Source organism: Lontra canadensis, unplaced genomic scaffold, assembly GCF_010015895.1.
Source record: "Lontra canadensis isolate GAN:19392208 unplaced genomic scaffold, GSC_riverotter_1.0 scaffold58, whole genome shotgun sequence".
NCBI classification, from domain to species: domain Eukaryota; kingdom Metazoa; phylum Chordata; class Mammalia; order Carnivora; family Mustelidae; genus Lontra; species Lontra canadensis.
Window position 1 is genome coordinate 10,596,174 of NW_022631052.1, and position 25,356 is coordinate 10,621,529.

General features: G+C 45.4%; 1 protein-coding gene across 1 annotated transcript in view; it reads left to right on the forward strand.

The window, feature by feature from the left end:
* The window catches only part of TCTN2 (tectonic family member 2), a 26,923-nt gene extending 3,208 nt beyond the window's left edge, over window positions 1-23,715 (forward strand). Inside the window, exons 5-18 of the mRNA XM_032876459.1 lie at window positions 2,414-2,514; window positions 5,071-5,267; window positions 5,762-5,888; window positions 6,875-7,019; window positions 9,965-10,030; window positions 10,987-11,121; window positions 11,366-11,443; window positions 14,919-14,999; window positions 15,838-15,949; window positions 18,712-18,818; window positions 21,609-21,762; window positions 22,890-23,015; window positions 23,168-23,256; window positions 23,496-23,715. Coding sequence (XP_032732350.1) covers window positions 2,414-2,514; window positions 5,071-5,267; window positions 5,762-5,888; window positions 6,875-7,019; window positions 9,965-10,030; window positions 10,987-11,121; window positions 11,366-11,443; window positions 14,919-14,999; window positions 15,838-15,949; window positions 18,712-18,818; window positions 21,609-21,762; window positions 22,890-23,015; window positions 23,168-23,256; window positions 23,496-23,599 — 1,622 coding nt within the window. The 3' untranslated portion in view covers window positions 23,600-23,715. The remainder of the gene's footprint in view (window positions 1-2,413; window positions 2,515-5,070; window positions 5,268-5,761; window positions 5,889-6,874; window positions 7,020-9,964; window positions 10,031-10,986; window positions 11,122-11,365; window positions 11,444-14,918; window positions 15,000-15,837; window positions 15,950-18,711; window positions 18,819-21,608; window positions 21,763-22,889; window positions 23,016-23,167; window positions 23,257-23,495) is intronic.
* Window positions 23,716-25,356: the final 1,641 nt, after the last annotated feature.

Sequence of the window (25,356 nt, forward strand, 5' to 3'; positions counted from 1 at the left end):
TTCTCTACCTTTTAAAAATAAATGCCGTATAAATGGAAAAGTGCTCCTCATTCTTTTTAATAGCTCCTAATACTCCATCCTGTGGAGCTGCCCTTGTTTGACTCGTCTCTTACTGATGGAATTTCAGGCAGTCCCGGCTTGTGATGTGTAACCAGCGCTACAACAGATAGCGCTGTGCACACGCGTGTTTGGACTTGAAAGTGGTATTGTGTTATTCTCCCTTTCCCACGGCAGTGTTCTCAGAACGAGAGAATGTAGGTGTGCCCGTGGTGAGGGGTCCGGTTTGATAGGTGCCACTGCCACGTGCCCCGCCTCCCGCAACCACCTCCAGCATCTCTCGCCTTTATGGTCATCTGGGATGAAGGGAGCCACGTTGCTCCTTCGTAGCAAAGGTCTGTCACCTTGAGACTCCACAGCATCACTTCCCTCATCACTTTCCCCCACTGTGGTCCTCCATGTGATTTTGGAAGTGGAGGGGATTGGATAAGCGAAGATAGGGCCGTTCAGCGGGCCACTCTGCCCTCAGCGTGCTGGCGTAGAAGGTTCTCCAAGACAGATCTCCAGCTGCGGAAAGATGCAGCTGGGTGCCTACAGCACGGAATGAGAATATATATATTTGCACAAAGAAGTTCTGGAAGGCTGCCTGAGACGCTGACCATGGGTGACCCTTTGGAGGAGTGATGTGGGAACAGGAAGGGGCGGGCTATGAAGACTTCACTGTGAACCTTTTTCTTAGATCCTCCTGAGTTCTTTGAACACGTGAAGCGGTGACCTATTTAAAGGTTTCAAGTTTTGTTTTTAGAAGAAAAAAACATTCTCTAATGTTTAAAATTGAAAACAAACCAACAAAATAATATCCGCGGGGTGCTTAAAAAAACTACTGGAGGGGTGAATGGTAGCTGTAACATTTAAAGTAGTAGCTTTTTTCTTTTAAAAAATCTTGACTTGACTACATTTAGGTAATAAATATATAAATAAAATAAATAAAAATAAATAAATAAAAATAAATAAAATTTCTTTTAAAAAATATTGACTCCATTTAGGTAATATTTCAAAGCATCTTTGTGCAATTAGCCAAACTTTGAAAAATTAGAGTGTCTGTATATTGATAATTATGCGATGTCCGGTCTGACCCCATGAAGGTATGAAACATTTTGCACCCAGTCAGACAGAGCTCAGAACAAGAGAAAGGATGGAAGGACAGACAGGAGGTACGTGGTATGCCTAGTAACAATGAAGCTAGCAAACAGCAGAGGGGACGTATAGATAGATACACAAACATCTATCTATATATCGTATAGTAAAACCCTATTCTAAAATGCCTTGCTTCCGTCCGACAGGTTTAATTATACTGATGGTCAGAGCCTTGTCTGGACTGTGCGACATACTCTGTTACTCAGACCTTCTCCTCATTCATTCCTGATGCCATTGACATACTGGGGTTCTACTATATGATAGCGTAGACTACGTAATTAGCGGTGCTTCACATGCTGCAGCTGTCGTGTCCTTGAAGTTAAATGTTACATAGAGTTTAAAGAAATCCTCGTTACCTAGTTTTTCAAGAGGTACCAAATCCTAGGGCAAAGGTAAAATTCAGGGGGCGCTTGGGTGGCTCAGTTGGTTAAGCGTCCGAGTCTTGATCTTGGCTCAGGTCTTGATCTCACAGTCATGAGTTTGAGCCCTGCATCAGGCTCCATGCTGGGTATCAAACCTACTTTAAAAAAAAAAAAAAAAAAAAAGTAAAATTCAGCAGACTGAAAGTTTTACCCAATAAATTATTGCAGAGAAACTGGGAACACTGAGTTAGGAGGTTGAAATGTAATACAACATATTCCTTTTCCCGTCCATGTAAAAATTATTCATTTCCCCGCCCACTTTCACCCTCGAACCAGAATCAGGATGTGACGAGTTGGGTCTGCAGTGCGATAGGATATGAGGTTGAGCAGGTAGCATCATTAGATAGAATCTTGCAGCCAGATAGGTGCCAGATAAGCCATCTGAAGCGTCACCGTGGTTTCAGTTTTATCTGCTGGAGGAGATAATGAAATGGAAGGAGTCAGTGCTTAACGTGAGCCTGTGTTATGAAAGGCATTGTTCAGCGTATAGAAAAATAGAATCAGTGCCTTACAGTTATCCCAGCTTGTCAGTTTTAGTCCCTCGATTATTTTTAAGATCAACCACAAGTTTCAGTTTATTATGACTCACACATTTTCCTATATTTGGGGTTTTGTAGGCGTGGTAGATAACAGGCCTGGGGGAGGGGTTACGAACAGCTCAGGGATTCCTTAACGTGTTGTGTTTGGTCCCCGTGATTTGTAAAACAATCGTGCAGCTTTCTTTCGAGTGTCCAAAAAACCGTGGCAGTACTTTGTGTGTTTCATAGCTGGACTTCTCTGTTCTTTGTACTTTTCAGAGAATGTGACTGTTATTCCCAATCAGGTGTTTCAGCCCCTGGGTCCTTGTCCCTGCAATCTGACAGCCGGGGCCTGCGATGTTCGCTGCTGCTGTGACCAGGTGGGTACGTCCTTTCCAATTCCAGGTGCAGAGGTTCTGCCGCCTGAGGGCATGTGAGGAAGACCAGCCAGTCCCCATCCACAGCTTTTTGAGGGACGGGCTTTGAAAACCAAGATTGCGTTTTGTGTTCCAACTTGTTTTCAAATTGAATATTTTCTTGTTTAGTTCTGTTGGTCCGTCTAGTTTAGGGAAGGAAAAAAAATGGATCTCTTCCAATAAAGTCAGGATTCAGATGATTATACTGAGGGGATGGTGTTACTATCTTACTGAGAAGTCTCTAGGAAAGGTAATTTTTTTGGTAAATGGGTAGAGGTACACAACCCTCATGATGACCCCACTTGAGAACGTTTCTGTCACCCAAAAAGAACCCTTTGTGCCCCTCTGCACTCTATCCCCTGCCCATTGCCCATCCCGGGCCCCTTTTCTCTGGGGTCTGGCTCTCTGGATTGGCCTGTTCCAGACTTTGCGTGTAAGCGGATTCCAACAGCCTGTGGCCTCCTATGTCTGGCTTCTCTCGCTCGGCGTCTTGCTTTCAAGGGTTCCACGTTGTGGCAGGTGTCAGGTGCTGCGTTCCTTTTTATGGCCAAGTCACATTCTGGTGCAGGGATAAACCACAGATTGCCAATCCGTTTATCAGATGATGGACATTGGGGTTACTTTTGCTTTTTGGCTGTGATGAATAAAGCTTCTGTGAACATTTGTAGGCAAGTGTTTGTTAGGATGTTGGTTTCTGATTCTCTTGGGTAGAGTACCTAGGAGCGGAACTGCTCTGGCCTATTGGCAACTGTAGGTTTAACCTTTGGAGGAACTGTTTTCCAAAGTGGCTGCACCGTTTTACATTCCCATCGGTGGGGAAGGGTGGCGATTTTCCCCTTGTCCTCACCTACACTTGTTACAGTGATCTCTTGGATTTTAGCCGTCCTCGTGGGTGTGAAGTGGTAGTTTGCTCTGATTTTTTTTTAATACTTTTATTTATTTATTTGACAGACAGATCACAAATAGGTAGAGAGGAGGAATCAGGCTCCCCGCTGAGCAGAGAGTCCGACGCAGGGCTTGATCCAGAACCCTGAGATCATGACCTGAGCCCAAGGCAGAGGCTTAACCCACTGAGCCACCCAGGCGCCCCTGCTCTGATTTTCATTTGCATTTCTGTAGTAGCAAATGATGTTGAACATCTTTTCATACGTTTACTGGACATTTGTGTATCTTTGAAGACATGTCTTCCTAGGCCCTTTGCCCATATTTTTATTGTTTTTATTTATTTTATTGTTGTTAAACTGTAAGAGTTTATTATACCCTTCTGGAGACTAGTCTCAAATCAGGTATGTGATTTGTAACAAGTGTCCCCATTGTTAGGTCGTCTACTTTCTTGTAGGTATCATTTGAGGCCCGAAAGTTTCGTAATTTGAAGTCTGGTTCATCTGTTTTTTCTTTTGTTGCTTGTGCTTTTGGCGTCATAGTTAGGAATCTGTTGCTGGATCCAGGTACCATCCATATTTGTAATCCTTCTTTGCTATTTAAGAGGAATGAGAGATGTGGCACATTTCCTGGGACCCCAGTCACTCCTGATTGTGGTTGAGCACAATTATGTTGTGGTTGGTTTCACAAAACAGAAAAGGGAAAAGCAGAAAAGGGAAGTTTAGGGTAGATCTCATGCTAACAATTGCACTTACAATAACAATTATATTTAATCAAAAAATACAACACATTGTAAATCAGTATCAGTGGAAGTATCAAGATGGTATTCTTGTCCTCTGTCTTTTGTCTTCCAGACTGCAGTCTTGTGCCCGGTTTCTGACTTTTGTGTTTGTCATACTTGGTATCGCTGTATGCAGTGCCAGCCACTGGCCTTCTGGGTCAGTGATGTCTTCTGGGAGCTGCTACTCACCACTTTAGTCGTGATCCGTTCTTTAATTTGAACTGTTCTTGTTTAAAATGTATCCTTCTACTGTCAGTAAACAAGGCATTCAGGACATAACTTTGAGCTCTCAACGCTCTGTGAATCAGGGAAGACAATGGACAAATGGCTGAATACAGGAATGAAGTCACTTCTTGATGACATTAACTGGGTCGTGTTCTCGTGCGGACCGTAAGGATTCTTAGGAGTTCGGATTGTTTGCCCTGACTCGAAATGTCTTAGGTTTCTCCGGGCTTGGGATTTGGATGGTGATGGCGATTAAAAAGTGAGATGTTTACTCTGTTTTATTCCCCATTTGGAGTCTATTCCGTATTATCTTCTCTTCATACTGTTTTTTTTTTCTCTCTCTCTCTCACTCTCTCTTTCTTTCTTTGTGGGCACATCTCACGTCCCCAGTAAGGATGGGATTCCCTGAACGGTTTGAAATTCCTGACCTGGAGGCTTATTAGGGAATTGATGAGAGGAATTCCAGCAGGATTTTACTTCCTGTGAGCTCAGAGCACAGGAGCCTGGACAGGAGACTCTGTTCCAGACTTCCTCAGCGGCGTCCTGCTCACCTGAGAGCGTCTGGGGGTTGGAGAGGGGGGGCGCCCCATGGCAGCTTCTGTCTGCTCACTGCCCCTCTGTTTCCTTTCCAGGAATGCTCGTCCGATCTAACGGAGCTGTTCAGAGAGGCCTGTTTCACCGGCATTTTCGGAGGCGACGTCAGTCCCGACTCTGACCACCTGTGCTCTGTGCAGGAGAGCCGCGGGGTGCCCGGCTGGTTCCCATTCCTGTGTGTGCAGTCCTCGCCGGCCAACTCGCCCTTCCTGGGCTACTTCTACCGTGGCTCCGTGTGTGTGTCCTCTCGCGGCCCCGACCTCACCGCCTCTAGTTGCCAATCGGTTCTAGACTTCTGTTAGCAAGTTTATTTTGCGCTAAGGTTTTGAAAGAATTGGGCCTCATCGGAGAGAAATTGTTGATGCCCCAAACAGTTAACAGTGATGATCTGGGTTTGGGGAAGGAGGGCTGGGCTCCCTGGGGGCTTGAGTTTCTTTCTTGAACCTTTCCCTGCTGTCGAAATTTTGACAGCTTTCTTCTTTTTCTTCTTCTCCTCCTCCTCCTCCTTCTTCTTCCTCCCCCTCCTCCTCCTCTCTTTCCTCCTCCTCCCCTTCCTCCTTCTAGAATTCTCATAACATAAAATTAGCCACTAACCACTTTCAAATGGTTTCAAATGCACCTCTGTGGCTTTTAGTCCATTTGTTATTTTTGTAATTAAAAAAGTAAAACAAAAATTCAAAGGAGATACAGCCACGAGGAATAGTGGTCATCCTTGTCATTGATCTACAGCTCCTCTCAGCGGCGTGCTTCCTTTGGAGTGCATCTGCGTGCTGATCTAAGAGACCTCTCAGACTTCGGTTACAAGCAAGGAGATCCGATCATGACTGTAGACAAGACATATTTCACCATTCCGCAGGTAAGAATTTCAATTGCGATGTGCTTGGGGCCTTTAACATTTTTTCCCATCTTGTTAATTTAACTTAAAAAAAATCTTATCCTAAGTTACTTAATCCTATGGGCTTCCCAGGTGTGCAGCTCTTTATGGTGTGGGTTTTAATATTCCCTCTTAAATTAGCCACTGTTTTTGCTAAATGTCAGAGTGAACTTCCCAACCAAAAGACATTCCCTCAATTTCCGTGGAACTAACTACCATTCTGAGCTTCTGTTAGTTTAACAGCCAATTTCTAATAAGCTATAAGTAGACAAGTAGACAGTTTAATGTAATAGTCCAGAACTTTGAAAAATATCTCAAGGCTGTAGAGTTTTATGTAAAACCTTTATTTTTTTTTTAAGTCCAAAATCATGAGGAAAAGATATTTGTGGGAAGAAAACGTGGCGTCTAAACCGTCTCTCTTCACTATTCAAGGAATCCATTTTTATGGTTTTAACAAAAATCTGTTTGTCCTGAGGGAGAGAAAATGAAGTTGAATATAATCACGTCTCTGCAAAGCAAATACAGCAAGGAGTTTTCTTTTTTCTTTTTTTTAAGGATTTTATTTATTTATTTGACAGAGAGAGATCACAAGTAAGCAGAGAGGCAGGCAGAGAGGAGGAAGCAGGCTCCCCGCTGAGCAGAGAGCCCGATGTGGGGCTCCATCCCAGGACCCTGAGATCCTGACTTGAGCGGAAGGCAGCAGCTTAATCCACTGAGCCACGCAGGTGTCTAGGAGTTTTCTTATTTTATGTTACGTACTTCTACTCTTCAAGCAGCTGCTTCCAGATGTGATTAGCGAATGAACTGGATAGTTGATTTGTGGCTCATCTAGTCATTGAACTTGACATTATTTGAAGACTAGCCCAGCAGTAGGACAGGCTGCGGGACGAATGCCTGTACGGGCCACTGACCTGTGTTTTGTGATTTGACAGAGCTCATAGCCTTGTTGGGATTTCCCTTACCCTCAGGTGTCCCTGGCTGGGCAGTGTGTGCAGAACGCGCCCGTGGCGTTCCTTCACAATTTTGATGTTCGGTGCGCTACTAATTTGGAAGCCTACCAAGAGCAAGATGGTGGCGTCGTCCATGCGAAGATCAAGAATGGTGCGGTGGGAGGTATGTCCTGTTGGTCTGAGAAAAGAATGTGGGGCTCCTGGGTGGCTCATTCGGAGAAGCAACCCAACTCTTGATTTCGGCTCAGGTCGTGATCTCAGGGTCGTGGGTTCGAGCCCTGTGTCGTCGGGCTGTGCGCTCAGTGGGGGAGTCTGCTTCTCAGCCTCTCCCTCTGCCCCTTCCTGCGTGTGCTCTCTCCCTCTCTCTCTCTCAAATGAATAAACAAATCTTAAGAAAAAAAAAGAGAAAAGAACACAGACCTGAGTTTCTACATAAACTGCGATCCCATGAGGATATAAATCACTTCCACTGGATCAACTTAAAATACTTCAACTGCCAACTGAAGGAAAGGTTTTCCTCAGAAAAAGCCCAGTTCCATAGGGCAGCACGTCCCGTATTCGTTCTTCTCTACAAATGGAGGTAGAGCTCACATAACCGAGAATTAACTGTGTTGAGGTGTACAGTTCGGGGACATTTCGTTCCTTCACAGAGCTGTGCCACCACCCCCTCCGTTTAGTTCCAGAACATTTTCCTGCCCCCAAAGGAGACACTATACCCTGACTCCTAGCGACCACAACTCCCCTTTCTGTCCCTGTGGATCTGCGTGGCCCGCACTTCCCATACACGAGGGATCCTGCGGGAGTGGTCTCCGTGTCCTGCTGCTTCCACTTAGCGTCATGTTCGCAGGGTTCCCGGGCCGCCGCACCGACCAGAGCTCCGCTCCTTTTTGTGGCCGTGTCCTGTTCCGTCCCACGAACGATCGTGCCACATATGTTACCCGCTCATCCTTTGGGGGTTTGGGTTGTTTGGCACATTGTTGGCAGCTGTGGTCCTGCTGCTGGGAACGCTCCTGTGCGACTGTCTGTGCGGGCACACGTTCGCATCTCTCTGGCCCTGCACCCAGTTGCGGGATGGCCAAGTCACATTGTGATTTGACTTTCTTTCTTTTTTTTAAAGATTTTACTTATTTATTTGACACAGAGAGATCACAAGTAGGCAGGGAGGCAGGCAGAGAGAGAGGGAAGAGCAGGCTCTCCGCTGAGCAGAGATCCCGATGCGGGGCTTGATCCCAGGACCCTGAGATCATGACCTGAGCCGAAGGCAGAGGCTTAACCCACTGAGCCACCCAGGCGCCCTTCTTTCTTTCTTTCTTTCTTTTTTACCCTCTATCATATCTATCATCTGTCATATCTATCTATTCATCTATCTACCATCTATCATATCTATCTATCTATCTATAGTCTATCAAATCTATCATCTATGGGGACACCTGGGTGGCTCAGTAGGTTAAGCCTCTGTCTTCAACTCAGGTCATGATCTCAGGGTCCCGGGATCGAGCTCCACATCGGGCTCTCTGCTCAGCGGGAAGCCCGCTCCCCCCTCTCTCACTACCTGCCTCTCTGCCGACTTGTAATCTCTCTGTCAAATAAATAAACAAAATCTTTAAAAAAAATCTATCATCTATGTATCTATCTATCATCTATTTATCCATTTCTCATCTGTCATATCAATCAGCTGTCTATACTGATATCTACGTATAATTATGTTATTTTGACCAGCAGCATAAATAAGACCAATTGCAAAAGTTGGACAGAGGTCCAGTTATAGGGTCCTTGAAAGCTCCTTAAATTATTTAGATCAGAAAGGACACCTGTAAGGGAAGCAGAAAACGACTGTCGAAGTAAGAGAGACACCAGAAGTGGTGTTGTCAGAACCTCAGAGGATACAGTCTGTTACAATGACAGGCAGAGAACAGACTCCACAAACGTTTGTTTCCATCAAGGTAGCGAGTGCTAAAGCATCCTCCGTTGGAAGAATAATTGTGACAATCTTTATATGAACAATAACTGTTGCTCTCTCAGAGTGAGATAATCTGCTCCCTGCTATCTGCTCCTCTCAAACAGCAGGATTCACTGGTTCCTGAAAAGCCAAGAATGGATTTTTTTTTTTTTTTAATAAACAAGCCCGCAGTTTGAAAAATATAAAAATTACAAATAGCACTGTTGATAAAGTCTAACCTAATGGGGCTTCCTCAAACTTTGCTGAATTTCCCTTTTTGTCAGGTCCTTTTCTTGATAGGGGAGCATTCCTCACCCTCTAGAAGTAACTGGAATGGTGCACAACTTTCTAAGCAAGGGAGTGTACTGTCAGAATGCGGGTGGTGTCCAAACACACAGGGTTTTTGGATCTCTCGGCTAATTTTCTTTCTTTTTTGAAATACCAACTCTTCTTCTTCTTTTTTTTAAAGATTTTATTTATTTATTTGACAGACAGAGATCACAAGTAGGCAGAGAGAGTCAGGCAGAGAGAGAGGAAGGGAAGCAGGCTCCCTGCTGAGCAGAGAGTCTGATGTGGGGCTTGATCCCAGGACCCTGAGATCATGACCTGAGCCGAAGGCAGAGGCTTTAACCCACTGAGCCACCCAGGCGCCCCCTTCTTTTTCTTTTTAAGATTTTATTTATTTGTCAGAGAACGAGAGAGCCCAAGCAGGGCGGAGTAGCAGGCAGAGGGAGAAGCAGGCTCCCAGCTCAGCAAGGAGCCTGATGTGGGACTCGATCCCAGGACTCTGGGATCATGATCTGAGCCCATGGCAGATGCTTAACCAAGCCACCCAGTTTCTTTCTGAGGCAGTGCCAAACCGCTTCTAGAGCAAGCGCACCGTCTTCTGCTCGCCCTGGCAGCGGCCCGCGTGTTCGCTCCTGCAGGGGAGAAGCTCTCAGATCACACTGTCCCTGACTGCCAGTCTCCTCCCCAGTTATCACCAGATGCCAAGGCCAGTGGGATCCCCCTGGGCGGTGTCTGGGGAGCTGGGGGAGGGTTAGCAGCTGGCACACAGGTCAGGCGAGGTCACCCATAGTTGCCTGGTAAGCTTGCCCTTGACCAAGTCAGCATGCAGGTGCTGGGTCATGTCGTGCTCGGGAGGCTAACGGATCCCGGTATCTTCTCAGGCGTCATTACACCGAGAGTAACCTATGAGGAAGCTGCCGACCCAGACGCATTCATCACCAGGACAGGTATTTGAATGCACGCTCCCTGTCACCTCTGCAGAAACATGTAGGTCCTTTCTGAGAAGGGATACGTAGTCCTGGAGGGAAATAGATTTTTACAAAGAATTCTTTTTAAGTTTTTTTTTTTAAGATTTTATTTATTTAACAGAGAGAGAGAGAGATCACAAGTAGGCAGAGAGGCAGGGAGGAGGGCGGGGGAAGCAGGCTCCCCGCTGAGCAGAGAGCCCGATGCAGGGCTCGATCCCAGGACCCTGGGATCATGACCTGACGAAGGCAGAGGCTTAACCCACTGAGCCACCCAGGTGCCCTGATTTTTACAAAGAATTTAAGGAGCTTCCCCACAGTTAGAAGTTTGTCTGGCCCACATTTGGTTTGTTCCCGACTCCGTCTTGCCTCGCTGCATGGCACTGTCTGCTGCCTGGAGCCATTCCTCACAGCCCTGAGCTCTGTGGGTGCCAGGGGCCCTGCTGGTCTTCAGGGAGCCTGTATGTCGGCTTCTTCCTCTCTTCTCCTTTTTTTTTTTGTTTTTTTTTTTTGAAATAACTAAACTTTGCCGTCATGATGCAGCCAAACAAGACATTCAGAATTCCGCTAATAGCAACAGGATTTTTGTTGTTCACGAAGGATATTTGTGTTTCCTTACAATGTCTCGAAATTCTCAACTTTATTCATTTCTCAGATCTTAGCAAAGTACCTATAATACGGTAGTGAGTTAGATGGCAGACCTTGGCTCCCAGGGGGCTGACATTCTGTCCTTCGTCCTTGCCAAACACTGGAGCGGGCGTGTGTGTGTTGAGCCATGAGCCGCATTCTGGGGGTCCGGCAATGGAGCAGAAGGGCAGACCTCCCCCCGGACACTGTGATGCTGTAGGGGAGGGGGCCCGTGCTGACTCGGTGGGGCCAGTGATCGACCTGAGCCCCCAGGAGGTTCATTGATTTATGAAAGTATTTTTTATTCGCAGGAACACTTTTAAGCAATGAATCAGCCTCCAGAAGCGTGAATGTGGAAGAACATTACATTTTCAGATGGAATAATAATACAATCAGTGAAATAAATGTCAAAATTATCCGGGCAGAAATTAATGCCCACCAGAGAGGTAAGTTTGTTGAGGGCAGTGAGAATGTTTTCAGTGTAAAATATTTATTTTTCTTTCTTTAAGATTCTTATAATTATTATATGTAAAATTAAGTCAGGCTTTTTCTTATTTGTATTTGTGATTTAACAGAAAACTTTTGTGTGGCAAAATGTAATTATAAGGTAAAGAAAATAACACTATGGGGGATAATTCCTTTTCCTAGTGAAATGGTGCATGTTGTATTTTCATTTTGTTTTATATCTAGGGATCATGACACAGAGATTTACAGTAAAATTTTTAAGCTATAATAGTGGTGATGAAAAGGAGTTTTCTGGAAATCCAGGTAAGACAGTGTATGTCAACTGCTGACCCTACAAACATATTTTAATTCGTTACTCTTATACTACAATAATTGTAAGGCACTCTCTCCGATTTTAGTTTGTGACTCTAACCTTTTTCTTCTCTTTTGTGACACTGTATTCTTTTTCTGATAACAACTTTTTTTTTTTTTACATGAAGTGTCCTAGATAGTAACAACTTGTTGTAAATGCAAAACATTCTGTCTCTTTAGCTACTAGTCTTTTGAAAAAAAGATAATGCCCAATAACGTTGGTAAAATTAGCTTTTATAGAACTAAGAAGCTATATATCACGGGGACTAGGAACTTCCAGTCACGGTGTGCATTTTGTGATTATGTACAAATATAGCATCACCTGATTTTACTTTATTTAATTAATTCAATTAAAAATTTTTTTAAAAGATTTTATTTATTGACAGAGAGAGGGATCATAAGTAGGCAGAGAGGCAGGCAGAGAGAGAGAGGGAAGCAGGCTCCCCACGGAGCAGAGAGCCCGATGTGGGGCTCGATCTCAGGACCCTGAGATCATGACCTGAGCTGAAGGCAGAGGCTTAACCTGCTGAGCCACTGAGGCACCCCCACTCCTTTTTTTTAAAAGATTTTTTTTATTCATTTGACAGAGAGATCACAAGTAGGCAGAGAGGCAGGTGGGGGAGTGGGAAGCAGGGTCCCTGCTGAGGAGAGAGCCCGATTTGGGGCTCGATCCCAGGACCCTGGGATCATGACCTGAGCGGAAGGCAGAGGCTTTAACCCACTGAGCCACCCAGGCGCCCTAATTTTACTTTGTTTTAAATGAGATTTTAGTGTACTTGTTAATGTGGAATTTTGGACTTTATAGTTGGATTTCAAAGCAGGCTTCTGAAATTTAAGGGTTTTCAGTTAATGATCTAATTTAACAGGATTTCTGAGAAACACCATTAGAATATGTGAAAAGTTTTGACACTCTTGTTAAAAAGAATTAATTGATTGCGACCCAAAACCAGTCAGTCTGTGAGATAGGTTGTGTATGGACGGCCATTCATTCTCTAGCACTTTCCGAGGCAGGAATGGTTTTGGGAGGAGTACACTACACGGCCCCATTCTCAAGGAATTAACTCTCTTACTTGGAAAGACGGCACCAGGTCGTAGACACAACAGAGAACAATACAAGATGATTAATACATGTGGGTTGGACTCACGGATAGGCCTAGAACTTGAGAGCAGTGGAATGTTGACCGTCTACCTCCACTGCCCATCATGAAGGACCTGTGTCAAGTATCTAGTTTGTGGAGGTTCTGATCTCAGTGCTGGAAGAAAAGCAGAGTGAGTCAGAGTTCTGCACTCTGGCAAGTTTCTATTCTGGGCTGTGTGGAGGAGATTGTACCTGGGAGAGGAGATGGTGTGGGTTGGGGACAGGAATAGCCCAGGGGCTGCCAGAGAGGCAGCAACGGGGCCACTGGGAGGTAGAGATAGGCAGGGACCGACCAGCGGCCCCAGGGCTAGGGAAGGAACCCGGGTTCAATTCTTGCTGGTTCAGGAATGCTCAGAGGTAAGGTGGGAAACACGCATTAGGCGTGAACCCTGACTGCGTCTCGGTTTGTAAAAACGGCTCTAAAACATGTTTTGGGGGACATACGAGGAAGTAGAAGTATGATACATTTTGATTATTAGAAATTATTAATTTTCTCAGGAGGAATATTGGTATCATGGTTATGTAGAAGAATATCCTTCATTCCGGGGGGATGTATGTTAGAGCTCTTACAGGGGAAGTGTCAAGTCTACAGCGTACTTTCAAAAGGTCTTGCCAGAAATAATCTATGTGTGCGCGCATGTAATCCCGAGAAGACCAGGCTGGCTAATTATCCACGGTTGTTGATTTTGGGTGGTATTCCCTTCATCTCTGTGTGCATGTGAACATTTCATAATAAAAAAGCAGAAGCAGTAAGGCGGGCTAATAGGAGAGACTGGGAATAGGACCTGAATCACCTGGGGTGGGGTTGTTGATTTACCGGAGAGTTCCATGGAAAGGCTGCTTTGGTTTAAGACTCCTTTTAAAGTGCCTGGGACCAGCAGTAGTGACCACTCCACGAGTACTCAGGCATGATGGGACGGGGACTGACTCTTGCCTGCTTGTGCCTTTTCAGATTTGATTTTATTATTTTTTTTATTTTTAAGATTTTATTTATTTACTTGTTAGAGAGAGCACAAGCAGGGGAGCGGCAGGCAGAGGTAGAGGAAGAAGCAGGCTCAGCAAGGACCTGGAGGTGGGATCATGACCTGAGCTGAAGGCAGTGGCTTAACCGATGGAGCCACTCAGGTGTCCCTCAGATTTTATTTTTTAAATTTATTTAAAAAGTCACACAGGGGTGCCTGGATGGCACAGAGGGTTAAGCTGCTGCCTTCAGCTCATGTCATGGTCTTCATGAAGTTCTTGAACCTAGGTGAGGTTCGGGGGGGTGAGGTTCGGAGCCCACGGCTAAGAAAGAATTCTTAAGACGTCTTTGGTGCAAAAAGATGGTTTATTAGAGCATGGGGACAGGACCTGTGGGCAGACAGAGATGCTGCGCCAGTTATCCTGAGGAGTGGCTGATTATATACACAGGAGTTGGGTAGGTGAGGACAAAGGGGGTGATGTTAGGCTCTAAGGAATTTTGGAAGCAAGGTCTCCAGGACCTTGAGGGGCTACCTATTGTTGGGAGAAAGGTTATTCATTACTAATAGTAAAAATCTTCTTGTGAGACCCTTTAGGTGTATATCAGTGGGCCATATTCTTAGGAATGATTCTCGACACTATCTTGGAGATCTAGAGATAAAGTTTCACATTTCTCCTATCAAGTGTCCTTGTTAGTGAGATTTGGGTTTAGAAGAAATTTAACTTTAGGGCTTGAGGAACTGAGTTATTTGCCTCTGGAAATTGTGCTATTGTTAGATAGCTTCTTTGTTGTAAATATCTAGGACATTGGTAAACCAAGGGAGACTCCTGTCTTTCAGGACTGTGATCTCTGCAAGTTAACTATTTGTTTTCCTTTTAGGGCAGCCAGAGGTGCCTGAGGAATGTCACACATATTACGAGGGGAGTGGGTGGAGAGGGGGTGCAAGGTGCCAGCTTTTGCTTTGTCCTCAGCCAGCTTCCTGCTCCCTCATCAGTCTCAGGGTCCTGGTTTCGAGCCCCGCATCAGGCTCTCAGCTTGGCGGGGAGCCTGCTTCTGCCTCTCTCTGCCTGCCTCTCTGCCTACTTGTGATGTCTCTCTCTCTCTGTCAAATAAATAAAATCTTAAAAAAAATAAAAAGTCACACAAATATCTTTGTTAAAGAAAAAACAAAAGAAAATGTGTGAAGATCGTTTCTTTTCTCAAGTGTATTCTGATCAAACTTTGCCTGTAGGTTTCCTTTCGCTGTGTTATTCCTCTTTTATACTATTTGATGAGGGTTTGCTGTGTTGGGTTAACTTTAGCTACTTCCCATTATCGCGTTTGTCTAGGTTACCAACTTGGCAAGCCAGTTCGAGCTCTGGATATCAACAGGATGAATAATGAGACGACCTTACACCTTTGGCAATCGGGTAATCTGGTTTGGTAATCTGATTTGCTCTTTGACAAACTAGAATTGGAAATAGGGCCTTATTTTGAATCTAATCAAGTAGTTAATCACTTTAAATTCCTGTTGGTTTATTTAGCTCGTGGGGAGGGTGGAGGCGATCAGGCTTCTACAGCTTTCTTTTGTTTGGTTTTAAATTTAACTTTGTTTGCTCCTGAAATACTGGTTATTCATAAGGGAGATTTAAATGGGGGTTGGCTGTGGTGCCTAGATGGCTTGACTGAGTGACAGACTCTTGATTTCAGCTTAGGTCATAATCTCAAGGTCATATCTCAGGGTCATGAGATGGAGCCCTGAGTCCAGCTCCGTGATCAGCTGGGGGTCTGCCAGAGATGCTCTCTCTCCCTCTTTCTGTGCCCTCCTCTTGCTCATAGTACATGCTCGCTCGACATGCTCGCTCGCTCTCTCTCTCAAATAAATAAACAAACAAATAAATAAATAAAATCTTTAAATATGGGCCTGGCTAGAGAGTCTCTTGTCATTGTTGCCTGTAGCCCCAGATGGTGGTAATTGGAGATATGACCATAACTTTGTTCCAAACAATGGGAAATCTTTGCGTTGGTGCCAGAAGGCCTTAACTTTCATGTTCAGAATAGACCATTGATCCTGGGCCAAGTATTCAGATACAGAAAGGCCCCTTTGTTCAGCTTTGAAAAGATTAGAGTAACTATGACTTCAGTTCTTGAGGAACTTGGAAACTTTATTTCTACTGATGGTTTTCGGTTTTCCAAGAAAACCTTTGAAGTAAATCCTTATTTTTGTTTTAGCAAAAATAGTCACAGGATCATCTTTTTATTTTCTAGCTGGAAGGGGTTTGTGTACATCAGCAACTTTCAAACCCGTTTTGTTTGGAGAAGATACACTGTCTGGATGTCTTCTAGAAGTCGGGATCCATGAAAACTGTACTCGGCTTAGGTGAGTGTATCATAGTGAATCTACCTGCCTTTTGAGTGGTTTGCTTAAAATGAATTCACCCCATGAAATGGCAGACAACATGAATGTGAAAAATTGCAGTCTGTAGAACACACTTGTGGAAAGTGGGAGTGGATAGTAGTTTCTTTAGAACTGATTTGGGGCCCCTGGGTGGCTCAGTTGGTTAAGCGTCAGACCCTTGATCTCAGCTCAGCTGTTTATCTCAAGGTGATGAGTTTGAGCCCAGGATTGGGGTCCATACTGGATGTGGAGCCCTACTTCCAAAAAAAAAAAAAAAAAGAATTGATGGGAACATTGGTAAAAGGGAAAATGGAGTTCTTTGTTGGCACTAGAACCCTTTCATCCATATTTATGCAGTTGCTCTGCTAAAGTCTGTCCATTGTTGGAGCCTAGCACTCCTCGAAGCATTAAAAGGACAGGAAGCAGATGTAATGTGTGATTAACACTGAAAGAATACATAAGCCTTGGGGCGCCTGGGTGGCTCAGTCGGTTAAGCATCTGCCATCTGCTCAGGTCATGATCTCGGGGTCCTGGAGTCCAGTCCTGTGTCAGGCTCCCTGCTCAGCCGGGAGTCTGCTTCTCCCTCTGCCCCTCCCCCTGCTCATGCTCTTGGATTTCTCTCTCTTAAATTAATGACTATAATCTTTAAAAAAAAAGAATACAAAAGCCTTGTTACATGGTGTATAAGGAACTTTGTACTTATTTGGATGGCATTTGGAAGGTGTGTCTATGGATATGCTTATGCATTCTTTTTTTTTTTAATTGAGGTAAAATTCATGAAACATAATCATTTTATTTTTTATTTTTTTAAAAGATTATTTATTTATTTATTTGACAGAGATCACAGAGAGACAGAGAGGCAGGCAGAGAGAGAGAGTGGAGGAAACAGGCTTCCCTCTGAGAAGGGAGCCCGATGCGGGGCTTGATCCTAGGATCCCGAGATGATGATCTGAGCCAAAGGCAGATGTTTAATGACTGAGCCACCCAGGTGCCCCATAATTAATCATTTTAAAGTAAATAGTTCAGGGGCACCTGGGTGGCTCAGTTGGTTGGACAACTGCTTTCAGCTCGGGTCATGATCCTGGAGTCCTGGGATCGAGTCCCACATAGGGCTCCCTGTTTGGCAGGGTGTCTGCTTCTCCCACTGACCTCTCTCCTCTCATACTATCTCTCTCTCTCTCAAATAAATAAAATAAAATCTTTAAAAAAAATAGTAAATAGTTCGGTGACATTGAGGGCATTCATGATGTTGTACAACCACTGCCCTTATTTTGTTCCATCTCTGCAGAAGAAAACCTGTACCGATTAACTATCCACCCCCGTTCTCCCCTTCCCTCAGCCCCAACAACCACTGATCTGTGTTCTGTCTCTAGGGACTGACCTGTTCCAGACCTTTCCCATAAATGGAATCCTACAGTAGGTGGCTTTTCATGTCTGGCCCCTTCCACTCAGCTTCAAGTTTTCGAGGTTTATCCACGCTGTGGCAGGTGTCAGGGCTCTGTTCCCTTTGGTGGCTGAATCCCGATCCCGTTCCACTGCCTGACTCTACTCCAGCTCGTTCATCTGCTCATCCGTCCATGGGCACCTGAGTTGTTTCCGCCTTTGGCTGTCGAACAGTGCTGCTGTGAAGGTTCACGCGCCAGTTTTGATTGGAGTCCCTGCCTTTAGTGATCGTGGGTGTATACCCAGGAGAGGAATTGCTGGGTCATACAGGAATTAGATGCTTAATTTTTGGAGGAACCACCGCATCGCTTTCAGTGGCTGCACTATTTTATGTTCCTACCAGGAATGTGAGATGGTTCCAGTTTGTCCACATCCTCCCAATACTGGTTAATTTCTGTTGTTTTGATAGTTGCCGTCCCAGTAGGTGTAAAGGAGTATCTCGTTGGGGTTTATAAATGCATGCATTCTAACCCCATTTCATCTGCAACATATCCTGAGTAGCATGTTCTCTGGGGAGCTAGGAGAAGATGGGGAGGCGCTAAGCAGGGAAGTAGACGGTAGGTGTAAGTTTCCAGCAAGGCTCTTGACCGTGGGGAATAAGGCTGGAGTCGGCGGTCTCTGCCTTGCTGTTCATGAGGTTTGTACCTGCCAGTGACATCACTGGAAAGGAGGGATGTGAAATTCCAATTCCTTTTCTTCTTCTTCTTTTTCTGTTTTTTTTTTTTAAAGAGAGAAGGAGAGAGAGAATTCCAAGCAGACTCCATGCCTAGCATGGGGCACAATGGAGGGCTCGATCCCACAACTCTGAGATCATGACCTGAGCCAAAATCAAGACTCAGGTGCTTAACCAACTGAGCCACCCTGGCGGCCCCGCTAAGTTCCAGTTGTTAATCTTTACTTAATCTTATGGCTCAAAGTTCTAGCTAAATATTTAGGTTCCTTTTGCTCTCGGATCCCTCTGGCCTGTAAATTTAGCCTGGTAACTTGGTACGTGATCTCTACGTACCTCCCAAGTTTTATGATACTCAGCGGAGTCTGTAAACTACGTGATAGCAACATGAGTCATCAACATTTAAAACCCAGAGTAAACGATTGCTTCTGCATGTCTTCCCCTAGTGGCTTAGGTCCCTCCTGGGCAGGCCATCGGAGAGAATGCAGACGCCCAGCCAAGCTTTTAATGCCACTTCCTCTGGCAAGTTTTTATTTGGGCCCCCAGCAAGCACAACCTGGACACTCCCTGGAAAGGACCTCAGGATGAGCCCCACTGGCCGTGCGCTGAGAAATGTCTTCCTCTCTTGCAGGGAGAATGCTGCTGAACTACTTGACTCGTTAGTACGAGCAACTCATGTTGCAATGAGAGGCAACTCTGATTACAACGATCCTAGTGACGGCTGGCTGGAAATAATCCGTAAGTCAGAGCTGCAGAGATGTGTGGTGGGTAGCTTGTCGCTAGGAGTGCGTCATGTGGGCTGTGCGGGGGAGCCCGTGGGATGAGTCTTCTGCCTGCGCTGCAGCTTGGCTGAGGTCTGTTTAGAGGTTAGCTGTCTGGGTGTCAGGCTTTTCACATTCTTTACCTCTTATCCATGAGGACTTTTTTTTTTTTTTTTAATATTTCATTTGTTTATTTGACAGAGAGAGACACAGCAAGAGCAGGAACACAGCAGGGGGAGTGGGAGAGGGAGAAGCAAGCTTCCTGCTGAGTAGGGAGCTCGATGCAGGGCTCGATCCTAGGACCCCAAGATCATGACCTGAGCTGAAGGTAGATGCTTAACGACTGAGCCACCCAGTTGCACCCCCCCACCCCCGCTATTAAGAGGAAATCTGCATGAAGTTCAGTGCCCCGTTGTTTTATGAGCTAACGGCCTTCGTAAAAGAAAGTCTAATTGAAGATTTTCAGTCCGTTTCAGTTTGCATTGCTATTTTCGATTGCCAGGAATATGGGCAGTTGAGAGCAGACGTTACAGTTTATACGAGCAATGTTGCTAATTTAAAACAAGGTGATTGAAATGATGATGCTGAGTGAAAGAAGCCAGACAGACGTGACCCCGAACGTTTCGGTGCCATGTGTACGAGATGCCCAGAATGGGCCGATCTGCCGCCACAGAGAGCAGCTGGTCGCAGGAGGCTGGCGCAGATGGGAGCGAGTGAGGAGGGACTGCTAATGGATACAGGGTTTCTTTCTGGGGCAATAAAAATGGAATTTGGTGATGGCCACAGAACTCTGTGAATATACCGGAAACCACTGAATCATACATTTAACTGGGTGGACTGTTTGGTGTGAAATGTCTCGCAGGACAGCCATTACAGCGGAAAGAAGTGAAGGCGTAGTGGGTAAGAGAGCGGGTCCCACCCAGGCTCCGTGGAAAGGCTGCAGTCCTGTGCCTTTGGGCAAAGGAATTTGCAGCGTCTGGCCCGCTGAGGACAGAGCGCCAGGACGCAGAGTGCGTGTTGCCCAGGCAGTAGCGGGGTTCACCTTCACCTTCCGATCTAAAACGGCCGCCCCTGAGCTGCCGCTCACTCAGCTCGTCAGGGCAGAAACTGGAGGGCTCAGCTGGTCATGGCGGAGCTGGACCCCAGACCCAGGCTTCCAGCCTCTTTGCTGGCTCCCCGGTGGGCAAGTCAGGGGAGTCTTGAATATGGAAATGTCCGCAGAAGGAAGGCTTCTTCCAGTGCTCTAATTAATGGCATTGCCTTTTGGGGCCAGAAAGAGGAAATTGGCTGTGCATCATCTGCTGTCCTAAGTCCCCTCCTGTCACTGAGGATTCTGCTGTGTCCCTCCCCTTGGCCTGGATGGTGGTAAGCAGCTTTTTGGCTCCTGTTCTCTGTGCCCCCTTAGGTCGCTTCCGCTCAGCAGCCTGGAATTCACACAGTGGCCCATCCAGACTCGTGCCTGCGCTCTCCTCACCCCTTGTGATTTCATTTGGATCATTAGGATCCCGGGTCCCCTGCCCGCTTTGTGCCAGCGAGGGATCATGTAATATGTCTGTGGGCCAGAAGTGCCCCAAATCACTCTCTGACTTTGGGACGGGTCCTGGGGGCCATGCGGTGCACAGGCTGTGACTCACCGATCCTTCCGTGCCCTGTGCTTGAGTCACTAGGCCCAGGGTTAGAACCTCATTTAGAAACAGAATCCAGAGGTTGGGGCTTGTCAGCCCCTGGGGTTTGCCGCTGAGACCAGCTGGGTGGGCTGTGACATGCCCGAGGGATGGAGGGAAGGAGTTGGTAAAGCACCTGAGAAGTAGAAAGACTGGGAGGTTTTGAGATAGAGTAGCCCCAAGGTTACATAAGAAGGACTGAGGTGGTGACATTTCGCTGCCTTCAGGGTGAAAGCAGTTGGCTTCTATGGTTGTCTAAGCTAAAATCAACCCTGATTCTCGTTGATAAACAGAAGAGATGGCGAGGGGCACCTGGGTGGCTCAGTGGGTTAAGCCTCTGCCTTCAGCTCAGGTCGTGATCCCAGGGTCCTGGGATCGAGCCCCACATCGGGCTCTCCGCTCAGCAGGGAGCCTGTTTCCCCCTCTATCTCTGCCTGCCTCTCTGCCTGCTTGTGACCTGTCAAATAAATAAATAAATAAATAAATAAATCTTAAAAAAAAAAAAAAGATGTTGAACATACACATCGAGGAGGAGGAATTTGGAAGTCATAAATTGTCATGACTTTCAAGTCCCCCCCAGTGTCCCCTCATGATTTGCTACCCTCCTCTCGTAGTTACTAACTTCTTAGTCGGTTTCATTCTCTTCATTGTGTTACTCTATGGCAACACAATAGGAAATTGCTTCTTCATTCTTTAATCCCTACTAACTGGAGTTGTTCGCACGGATTGTAAATGTCTCAGATGCCTTGTACAAGAACAGTGTCAGCCGGGACTCAGTCTCATGGTGTTCTACTGCAACTGGATGGTATTTCTGCTAAAGCTCTGGGGAGCTTGCCCTTGGGACCTGGACCGGATGTCTGCTTTTATCACGTGGGCCTGGGATTTTAAAAGTACCGGTGACTGACTTAACAGACGAGGAAACGTTTTGAACACGAGGGCTTGCATGGTCACAGAGTGACGATACCAAGAGCCTGTTAGAGATCAGAGATGCGTAAAAGTGATTCCTATCCCATAACATTTCCCAATTTTGCCTCCGTATCATGGCACTGTACAAAAACCATGGTTATTCTTTCCAAAATGCACAACTTGATATTTTGCTCCAGGCGCAGATGCTGCCGACCCAGGTGCAGCCCGGCCTGTCAGCGTGCGCGGCCTCTGTGCCGGTGTTCCCGCCCGGCTGCACATCCGCATCCTCGTCTCAGATGCCGGCGCAGTGGAAGGAATGACTCAGCATGAGATCGTTGGCGTAGAGACAAGGTGTGATCGCATCTCGGATAAGTCAGTAAAGTGGCAGGTGCTCCAGAGCTGGGAAATGCTAACCTGCAGTCAGAGTGTTTATTTATGAATTGCAATTATTCGGGACGTGATTATGTGTATAAATGAAACATGTTATCCTCTGCGTGTGTAATGGTAACTTGTTCTCCCAGGTGTTTATAAAGCTGTGTGTAAGGGATTCTGTGCCCGCTCTCAGGGGGCACAAAGGGGAGATCCGGGAATATAAAAATCCTTGCATACTGAGTAGGGAATACTGTGGGGAGGGAGTCTCCCCAAGGGGAAGCTGGGGGGCAGCCGCCAGAAGGAAGGGGATGGGATGCTGGATGGGCAGAACCGACAGATGTTAACCACCAAACACAGCTGGTAGCAGTCTTCTGAGACTGATGTGCTGTGCGTGTACGTGGTGTGTAGAAAACACCTTCGTACTCCTCCCAGCACCTGGAAACCTCTCCAAGATGGCTAGCTGCTGTCGTTGTTTGTATTACATTGTTTATTATTGTAGCTGGGTGGTTCGCTGCACTGATCTCTTTCATTGCGCATATGTTGGAACGTTTACATTGTCCAACGGGGGGAAAAGCACTAGTAGAATTTGAACCTTCTTCTTCTTTTTTTTTTTAAAGATTTTATTTATTGGGGCACCTGGGTGGCTCAGTGGGTTAAAGCCTCTGCCTTCAGCTGAGGTCATGATCCCAGGGTCCTGGGATCGAGCCCCGCATTGGGCTCTCTGCTCAGCAGGAAGCCTGCTTCTCTCTCTCTCTCTGCCTGCTTCTCTGCCTACTTGTGATCTCTGTCTGTCAAATAAATAAATAAAATCTAAAAAAAAAAAGATTTTATTTATTTGAGAGAGAGCATGAGAGGCGAGAAGGTCAGAGGGAGAAGCAGACTTCCCATGGAGCTGGGAGCCCGATGCGGGACTCGATCCCAGGACTCCGGGACTGTGATCTGAGCTGAAGACAGTTGCTTAACCAAATGAGCCACCCAGGCGCCCGAATTTGAACCTTCTTTAGGAGAATCCCAATTTATATTGTTAAGAGTATCGGTTCCCTGATACTCTTAACAGATCAGAAGCGAGTGGTGGGTGTGTTACCTGCGTGATCTTTTCCTTCCAGGCTCTCTACAGTGAACTGGCAGTTCCAGTGTGGGCTTACCTGTGAGGATAAGGCCGACCTTTTCCCTGTCAGTGCCTCTGTTCAGTTCATTAAGATACCTGCCCAGTTACCCCGGCCACTGACAAGGTAATCCAGTTCACGACCTAGCTGACATTATTAGGAAGCAGAAAAATATATACTTGAAAACAAGAAGTTTCTTTCTTTATTCAAGTTTTGATATATTTCATCAGAAGTGTGCTTTTTTTGTGCCTATTGTAATCTTCTAAAATGTTTCCTAGATTCCAGATCAATTTTACAGAGTATGACTGTAACAGAAATGAGGTGTGTTGGCCGCAACTTCTGTATCCAGTGACTCGTTATTATCAAGGTAGGGTAAAGCAGGTTTCTGGAAGGGTTATCACTAATGTTTTGCCAATTAAAATATTTTTAAAAAATATGTATGTGTCACAGAAAACTTAAAAAAACACATAGAGTTTTAAACAATTTACTGATAAGGTTTCCACTTAGAAATGATCACTATTACTGTTTTGGTTTATTTCTACTAAGTAATTCCCCAAAAAAGTTAAGAAATAAGAATTGTGCTTCATTTGGTTCATTTTCTTGCAGGGGAACCTTATTCTCAGTGCGTAGCCAAGGGCTTACTCTTGTTATCCTTCTTCGTATTAGCTGCGTTCCTCAGTAACCCCTGGACCAGAACATGCAAAGCTTGAAATGCAACTACCACCTGACTTCTTACAGACCACAGACTTTTGCTTCAGTGACTTGTCGTACTCCTCTGTGCCTTTGTAAAGTTGTAATAAATGCAGTGCTTTATTTATTTATTTTTTAAAAGATTTTATTATTTGTTTGACAGATAGAGATCACAAGTAGGCAGAGAGGCAGGCAGAGAGAAAGAGTGGAGGAAGCAGCCTCCCTCTACAGAAAGCCCGATGTGGGACTTGATCCCAGGACCCTGGGAACATGACCTGAGCCGAAGGCAGAGGCTTTAACCCACTGAGCCACCCAGGCACCCCGCAGTGCTTTATTTTTGAGATTTTTTAAAAAGTTAAGTGCACTGCGGATTTAATTCACATACGTAACTATCCAGGTGTGCGGAGCGATGCAGAGCAGATACTCTCATTGCTGGACCAGACTAAGCAAAATGCATAAGAGGGTCAACTGTGTAAATAAATGTTATCAGACGCTTTTGTGTATATCACAAGTTCCCACAGTCACGGGAGTTTTGGTCCACGTGTTCTTCTTACTTTAGAAAGTATTTTTTTCGGGGCACCTGAGTGGCTCAGTGGGTTGAGCCTCTGCCTTCAGCTCAGGTCATGATCCCAGGGTCCTGGGATCGAGCCCCACATTGGGCTCTCTGCTCAGCAGGGAGCCTGCTTCCCCCTCTCTCTCTGCCTGCCTCTCTGTCTACTTGTGATCTCTGTCAAATAAATAAATAAAATCTTTTAAAAAAAGTATTTTCTTCAAATTCTTATATATTTCCAATGAATTTGTTGGTTAATTTCCTCTATTTCAAAGAAAGAATTAAAAATTCATAAAGCCTTAAAAATGTATATACCATAAAATGTATGTATTATTTTGTAAATATACACAAATAAATTGAGGAGGGAAGATGTGGAGGCTGAAGGAGGGAAAGTAATATTGGGAGGAGAGTAAAACAAAACCAGGAGGAGAGGTCAGCACAAGTATGATCAGGTACAGGATTCATTGACCCATGTAAAATAAGCTGGTTTTCAGGGAAGGATAGTTTTTCCTAGTTGATGCTTGAGAGAAATTCCTCCTGTGGCTCCCTACGAGGGGACAGACAGCATGATGTAGGGTGAGGGTGGGGGGGATGGATGTCTTCAACCACAGCCCACAGGGCCACATGGCAAATCTCTGCATCTTCTTTGTGGACTAGACAAATTTTAGTCATGTATCAGATGGACTTTGTACAGGGTCAGTAAACCTAATTTTGAGATGTGATTGTCTTCCCTTTTGCACTCTGATGGAATTCGTGGTGCCTTCTGACTTCCCAGACACATCAGATATGTTGTTGCATTTTCCAGTGTAAATCTGTAAGCCTAGTTCTGTTTTTTACTGATTCCTATTAAACATGTAACTAATGACATAAAGAAGTTTTCTCCCTCAAGTACCACTCTGTGTACTGCACTGAGAAATACCGATTCCTCCCCTTCTGCTTCTCTTTTTCTTTGATCTGGATCTCTGTGGTGGAAGTGTTTACACCCTGTAGAAAGAGTGAAAGAAATTGTCTTTTGTTAAAGAAAAGGAAATATCCACTGGTCAATTAATTGTAGTGATTCAGAAAGTTTGTCTATGACAGTTAATATAACTAGCTCTGGAAAATTAGTTTGAAAATTTCAAGTGACAGGTAATTGAGCCTGATTTGGTGGGCTTTGTTAGGATGCCTTTTGCAGTTAAGAGGGGAAAAGCTCACTTTGGCAGAAGAATGGGATCTGAGGGACCTGCC